This window comes from Silurus aristotelis, assembly GCF_946808225.1.
Source record: "Silurus aristotelis genome assembly, chromosome: 19".
Lineage (NCBI taxonomy): Eukaryota > Metazoa > Chordata > Actinopteri > Siluriformes > Siluridae > Silurus > Silurus aristotelis.
This window is the reverse complement of record NC_139592.1, coordinates 13,271,314-13,278,935: the sequence shown is the minus strand read 5'-3', so window position 1 is coordinate 13,278,935 and position 7,622 is coordinate 13,271,314. Positions and strand designations below refer to the sequence as shown.

Here is a 7,622-nt window from a genome sequence, read left to right as displayed (position 1 = left end):
TTTCCCACCACAGCCAGCAGGAAATCACCCCAGAAAGAAGTGAAAAGAAAGGGCAGGGGTGGGGGAAGAAGGTATAAAGAAAAAAGAAAAGAAAAAGAAATACTTTTTTTTTTTTTTTTAATGACTTAACATCATACATTACAAGTCAAAAAGGTACAATGCTCTGTACAATAAGTAAATAGGTTTTGTCGTAATGTCATCTCTTTGGATCAACCAATATACATATGTCTCTTTACATTGCAGCAACTGATTGTAGTTGATACAAAGTGGGCTGGTTGTCATATACTTTATTTTTATTTTTACACAATACTCCCTGTAGCTGATAAAACAAAAATCCCATGCTATATAAAATAGTGTAAAGATGAATGAAAATGTCCCATTTTTGTTCTTTCACTCCTTTTTTTTTTTTTTTTCCTTTCCAAGGGGTGGTAGTAATAAGCAAGTACTTAAAAATAAAAACAAAAAAATAATAGGATTATGTTGCTAAACAAGATACATAAAGAGCTTGGAATGCAAGACTTACATTAAGCTAAAAAAATTAATGAAACTACAATTTGATGTCACATTTTCCTTTCAAGAAAGCAAAGCGTTTCTTTACTCAAGTCAGATTAAGTCAAAGTTTTTTTTCTCCTTAGATCATTAAAAACGATATTTTTACGTTGCAATGTCTTTTTAATTGCTTGGTTAAACACCTACACATGTTGGGAGAATTAAGATAAGTGCATCCCCAGTAGGTGCAATGGAGATAAAGGACAACTTTTTTTTTTTTTTTAACAATCGTAAAGGTAGTCTGGATACATGATTATAGAGAGAGAATAAAATAAAAAAAAAACAAATAACCATTCCCTTTAGCAAAAAAATAAAAAATTTAAATGTTGTTCCTCTCTACCAGCAGATGCTGAACCATCACAGGTGCCTAGAAGGGAAGCTCCTTGAAGTTTTGTTTTTTTGTATTTCCAAAGTTCATTTTGCTGCTGGCTAAAAGTTAAACAGTGGGTGAAAGGCTCTTTTATAAAAAAGATTTTTAAATGAGCACTAAGGCGTGACATTCTGAAAAAATGTCTTTCACCATTCCAAGCTGTTTAATTTAGAGCACAACTTACAATCAGATACGGATGCTGCACTGTGTGGACGCTTCTAACAGGAACTCAACTAATCACCATCTTTGCCCAAATTCCCCCATCTGAGTTTCTTCCCGTCTTCTGCTTATTATATATTATAACATAACCTAAACGAAAAAAAAGTATTAAACGGGGTTTACTTGATGCAGTAACACAGTTATACCTGTTAGCTCTGTAATATTTAGGTGTTTTGTTGTTGTTTTTTTTTTTTTTTTATACTTTTTTTTTTTTTTTTTTATCGTGGCAGGAAGCTGTATTGCTTTTCTTTGTTCTTCATCTCTTTCCTTTTTCTGTTACAGAAATAGCAAGTTGCAGCTTTTGAATTGTGTTAAACTGACTTTTACAGCGAGGGTTTTCGAAGGTAAGCTAAGTACAAGCACATATACTGTTTTCTCAAATGCTTAAATGCACAAAGCAAGAAGAGCTGGGGCAAAACGCAGCAAATATTAGTGAAAGTCTATCAACAACAAAAAATACTGTTACTCCTTTGGAAGAGGAGGAAAAAATTACACAGATTAATAAATTCTACACATTTAACTAATGGCACATACATGTACATGGTCAAGTACAAAAAAGAAAAAAAAAAAGACAAACAAACATATAAGGCTGAAATTTCAAGAAAAAAAAAATACTCTTTTCAAAGTTTTTAAAAGTGCTAGAATTTAAATCAGCTCACAGAAAACCCGGGGAGGACAAACTCACAAGTTGCTAATAGCTTGTTGAATTTCATTTTTATGTTTTGTTAAAATAAGTTTTCTTTATTTAAAAAAACAAAAAAAAAAATGCTTTGCTTAGCTTTATTACTTATGCTGCTTGTGCAGTTTTACACCTGTCTTTCTTTTCACACATATTAATGTGACTTTTAGGACATTTCTATTTAAAAACCCTTACATTTCAAAGTGCCTGTCAACTAATGGATTTTTTTTACTTTCCTTCACCAAAATTATTTGACCGGATGTGGAATAATTAAAAAGAAAATTACACTTTTTATTAAAAAAAATTTCCTTTCCCACAATTCATTTGTAAATAAACAAAATTCTAATGCACATTTGGCTAATTTAAGTTGGAACCTACCCGATCCTTCTTATGGTATATTCCAAAAAAATAAATTCAATCTTAATATTCCTCTTTTATTAGCAATTGTGCAAAAAAAAAAAAAAAAAGTTTCTTCTCCCCAGGTTTTTGGTATGAAAAAAAAAATATATATATGTATAATAAAATTAAATGAGGTGATGTGTTGTGTTGTTTTGAGGTCCTGTTTCAACAAACAGAAAATAATATATAATATGACAACAAACGACTAGGCAATATCCCAATCAACTGTCCCATGCTTTGAATGTCAAAGACCAGTCTGGTGACTTCTGGGTATTTTGTCTTTCTTCAGACGCTTTGATAAAGATAAAAAAAAAAAGTTCATTTGAATGAAAGAAGCAGCTGTAAAAAAAGAACAGAAATGGACAAAGGAGTTCATGTATTCAGTTTAAAGGTGTCCACAGAAGGATTTCTGCAGAAGTGGTCTATGACTGTTGCCAACCATAGCGCTAAAAGCAGCATAACTTCAAAAAATGAAAAATAAAAATCATTTTCTAAGGGGGCGGGGTGGCCTCGCATTTGAGCAATTTCATTCTTAAGTTGAATTTCACATTTAGTTCAAGGTAAGCGACGGAGTTGTGGGAGGGGGAAATTTTGCCTATTTGTAACAGACTTTTATTTGAGGTGGATTTCTCTACTATGTTGATGGAGAACTCTGCACCATCATCAGCATCAGTTTATAAGAATCAATTTGCCACTAAAATTGTCTTTTTGACGTGGTCAGTTTGTATGTTGCTGATGTTTTTTTCTTCCTTTGCTAAATATATTAGCATTTGATTTTTGGTCTTGCCCCTGGGACAGAAATTGGGGGAAAAAAATTTTATAACTAGGGACCACAGGATGCAAGCCACACACCGCAGACATTTGTCAGGTCTGTTCCAATACTGAAAGAGAATCATTCGGATCAAACTTGAGTCACATTATGGGCCTTTCTAAGCAAAACTAAAAATTAAAAGAGTAGTTCATTCTACTTGATTATTCTACTAATAGTCTATTACATGTAGGTCAAAATATCATACTTTAATCCACATACAAATAAAAAGAGAATAGAACAAATAATACAGGGTAGACTATAATGAAAAGCAATTACTTCATAGATTTTTTGACCAAGGTTACACAAGAATGTAAACCTGAAATTTTTTTTTTTTTGTAAAAATTCAACAAAATTTTAATACATCTATCTAAAATATGTTTTACTAAAATAAAAGCAATTATACTTTTTTTTTAACGTGGTATTTCGTACACTGCAAAAAATACTCTTGTAGAATTTTTTTCCCCCCCGTATCTTGTTTCTTTTCTATTCACATATGTCAGGGTGATTATTACCATTCAACATTTAACTCTATAACCTGCCTAAAATCTTTTGTGTTCTAACAAACATATTAAGAATAAGATGGGCAGGAAGTGGAGGTAATAAAACGTCTGCTATAGAGATGTTAAAAATTAGTGCTGGAAGGAAAAGTGTAACCATAAGGAAGCACTTTCTCATTCTTTAGATACTAGAGAATCTTTTAAATATGTGGCTGTGTGTATTAAGCTTGGCTACGAAGCAGGAGGGAAAAAAAGGTAAATTGGTTCAGGAAGTAGGGAACTGAGGGTCAGTGGGTCACCATGGGAACTTCCAAAAAAAGGTCAAGTGCCTTCTGCTGTAAACAAAGTGCTTCCTTTGACTAACATAAACCTGTACGGATTTTACATTATCCATTTATCTGTCTTCTGTTCTATATGGTTACAGTGTATAAAGGCCGGACTGTTAAAATTGCATTCCTTCTTTTATTGTATGTCTTGATTTTTATATCATTTATGAATCGCACATGCTCTGCTCTGTATTTTCAGTAAATACCTTTAGAAACGCTGTGCACGTTTATATAGGGCAATTTGTTTTGTAAATGTTCAAGTATGTAATGCACTGGGAGGAAAAAGTCTAAACAACTGGAACTAATACTTTTTTATGGGGGAATTTGTTTTGAATCATTTTTTTTTATGATTTTGCTTTTTGGCTGTGAAAGAAGAAGAGGTTTTTTTTATGCAACTTCATTCCTCCATTAATTTTCCTCTCCTGGCTGCCAAGGCAGTTTTAGTTTAAGGGGTGATTAAACAATACCTGACTTTAATAGAATGGAGACAATATAAATTAAGTCTCATATTTGTAAAAGCAAACAACAAAAGCTTAATGAGTTCAAACTACTCTTTGAGTCTTAAAAAATATGAAACTTTTTTTTCCCATACATTATCCTTATGCTTTTCTTTGACTCATTATTATTAATTTGTAAAGTATGCGGTACCATGCCTTAAAGGCCCGTTGATGCTAGTAATTTGTGAATTTTTGAGACAAAAGTTGAAACAAACTAAAATATAGATGGAAACGCCTAAATAAGAGCTCAGTGATATTTTTTTTTCTCTTATGTTTTACTTCCTTTTTGAAAATAAATGTTTTCTTTTCTCCAGGCTCATTTAAAAGCATTTGTGCGCTTCACTTAAGGCTTCTTTGTGTTCAAGTGTTTCATTCATCCACCACTAGAGGGAGCCCTAAAGCTCCTCTTCAATGGGCCAGCTCAGTTGTCTCGGCCTGTGGCAGGCCAGGGTGGGGTGAAAGCCTCATTGAAAGGCCTGATGGAAGCGAGGCAAGGTGTTTGTGCTAAGGCTGGAGCTAAACACTTGTGGGAGTGGGTGCAGGGGCCCGAGACCAAGACCTCCACTGGAGCCTGGTTGCTCCTGAGGTTGAGGTTGCAAAGAGGTAAGAGGCACTGAGGCTGTTGCTGTGGCAGCATGAGATTCGGCAGCATGTGATGATACTGACAACGATGAGGAAGTAGAAGAGGCATTGGAGGTGGAGTAGCCCATTACCAGGCCTCCAGAACTCATAGGAGTGCTATAGGGAGGCAGGTTTAGCGGAAAGAAGCCCAGTAAATGGGAGAAGTCCATGTTAGCAGCACACAGAGATTCAGCAATGATGGCAGGGCTTTTAGATAGAAGGGGATCCCCACACAACTCGTCTGTTAAGCTGGGTGGAGGCTCCAGTCCATCTTTATTAGGTGAGGCAGCTGAATGGGGATCAGCCGGAGGTGGGGGTGGAACTGGCAAAACACTCTGCAGCTCCATCAAGTAACTCTCCATCTCCACCTTTAGGGGTTTATCTAGCAAGTATGAGGTAGATCCAAGCTGGTACTTATGAGGTTGGGAATGCTGCTGCTGGGTTTGGGTTTGCAGTGGAGTCTGTTGGTGCGGCGGGGGTGGAGGGGAGGGATGCGACGGGTGGTGGTGATGATGTGGATGATGGTGGTGCAAGGTTGAAGGGGGCTCCATGGAGCAGCCCATACCCATAGCAGCAGACAGTGATCCAGGAACCAAGGAGTGATGATGCCCCATTCCTGGGCTAGCCATGGCCTGGAGGTGGTGAGGGTTGTACATGCCCATAGAAAAAGGGGTGCCACTGCGGAAAGGCTTGGTCATCATGGAGTCCTTGTTGGGGCCCATGCTACACATCATAGGACTAAGCTCTTCCTTCACAGCACAAGTTGGAGAGCCAGAACCAAGCAGAGCCAGCATATCCGGTGGCTCAGTTTTGATCTTAAGCAGCTCCTGCGAGTGGCTCTTCTTCACATGTCGTGTGAGGTGGTCCTTTCTTCCGAAGCGCTGGGCACAGTACTGGCAGAGGAAATCTTTGCGCCCGGTGTGCACTACCATGTGTCGGCGAACATCCTTGCGAGTGTAGAAGCGCCGGTCGCAATGATCGCATGGGTGCTTCTTTTCCTTGGTGCCGCCTGAAGACTTGCCAGAATGGCTTTTCAGGTGATCCAAGAGTGCGGGGGTGCTCTCATAGCTTTGTAAGCACACCTTACAGGTCAGGTCTCCTGCTGTGGCGGAGTGCATAGCCACATGGCGCTTGTAGCCTAGCTTTGTGTTATAGTGCTTGCCACACTCCTCACACTTAAAAGCTTCTTTGTTGGGGTCATGGGTCTGTAGGTGATTTTTCAAATGATCTTTACGGTGGAACATCTTTTCACAGAATGTGCACTGGTGGGTCTTCTGAGGGGAGTGTGTGGCCATATGCCTGCAGTGGAAGTAAAAAGCAAAAAAGAGGGGGGGTAAATAAACTAATTACTAATTACGTTTTATTTGTCAATAATAATTGTCAGTTTTAACAGCCCGCACTTACTATTCCCATATTCAGGGTATACACCTGATACTCATTTTTAACCTCTGATGTCTATATATACTATATGTACACACTCTTAAAGCCTTTGAACAGTCACAAACTATTACCAAGATTTATTGTACAGCTTCATGCAATGCAAAGGTTTCCTCTCTAGAATGGACAGCAAGGGATCTACCTAAGGATGTTCTCTGGAGATGATGATTGTTTTAAATCTGACCTACCTGTAGAGCTTATATTTGGAGCTGAAGGCCTTGTGGCAGTGGGGCTGTGAACAGTGGAAAGGTTTCTCCCCTGTGTGACTGAATGTGTGGATTTGAAGCTTATCCTGTGAGCTGAAGAGGGTGCCACACACCAAACACTCCTTGCCACTTTCCTCCTTCTCGGTCTCCCTCTCTCTCTCACTCTCCGTCCTCACTTGAGCTGGACCTCCAAAGAGTTTTGGGGCAGCTCGTCGATCCTCCGGCGTCAGTGTGGTTATGTGGTGTGGGGCATCGGTGGCAGCTGCTGCCATGGCAGCCTTAGGGTGCCGTTGCCATTTATGTCCGGCTGTGGCTGCCCTACCTTCCAGGCTCTTTCTGGATCCTGCCTGGGGGTGGGGTTTAAAGGGGTGGGTTTAAGGGATTATGCAGTCTCTCTTTTGGAAAACCTGCAATAGACAATAAGCAACTCCTTTATACTCTTCTTTCACATGATTAGTCCTTTAATCATAATTATATACGTGTTATATGTCGCACATATGAGCACTTACCCTTCTCTGGTTCGGAACATCAGCAAGCAAGCAATCGGTCTCTTTCGGTCTCTCTCACTCGTTTTCACCCAGTCCCAACTGACATGGGTGGGGTCCAGTAGATATTAGCACTGCTCATTTTGCTTGTTCTGAAGGGGGGGGAAAGAAATGATGAAATAAAAAATCTTTTCATTAAAAAAAAAACTAAGATTTGTGAATGTTGCAGCACAGGTGGTTTATTGAGCATGCGACTACAGAAAAGTCAGTACAATTGAAGGTTTAAAAAGTTATAACAAATTTGTCAATATCTTGTTTATTTTTGTGATTTATACCTAATTACTCTTAATTCAAATTTTTAATAAGCACCCATTAAAAGCTTCTATATAAGCATATAAGAAAACTGTTGTTCTTAAAACGTTTAGTCCAGGCAACACAAGTAAAGCAGTGGATAAGGACACAATTATAAATATGCTCATCAAAATGTAATTATTGTGCCTTGTTTAATGCAATGTCTAAAAGGTAT

At 37.9% G+C, this 7,622-nt stretch overlaps 1 protein-coding gene across 1 annotated transcript in view; it reads right to left on the bottom strand.

Moving 5' to 3' along the window:
* Positions 1-1,021: 1,021 nt before the first annotated feature.
* Positions 1,022-7,622, bottom strand: part of plagl2 (pleiomorphic adenoma gene-like 2) — a 34,512-nt gene continuing 27,911 nt past the window's right edge. Inside the window, exons 2-4 of the mRNA XM_083570189.1 lie at positions 7,121-7,248; positions 6,594-7,018; positions 1,022-6,267 (exon numbers count right to left, since the gene is read on the bottom strand). Coding sequence (XP_083426315.1) covers positions 4,812-6,267; positions 6,594-6,883 — 1,746 coding nt within the window. The 5' untranslated portion in view covers positions 6,884-7,018; positions 7,121-7,248 and the 3' untranslated portion in view covers positions 1,022-4,811. The remainder of the gene's footprint in view (positions 6,268-6,593; positions 7,019-7,120; positions 7,249-7,622) is intronic.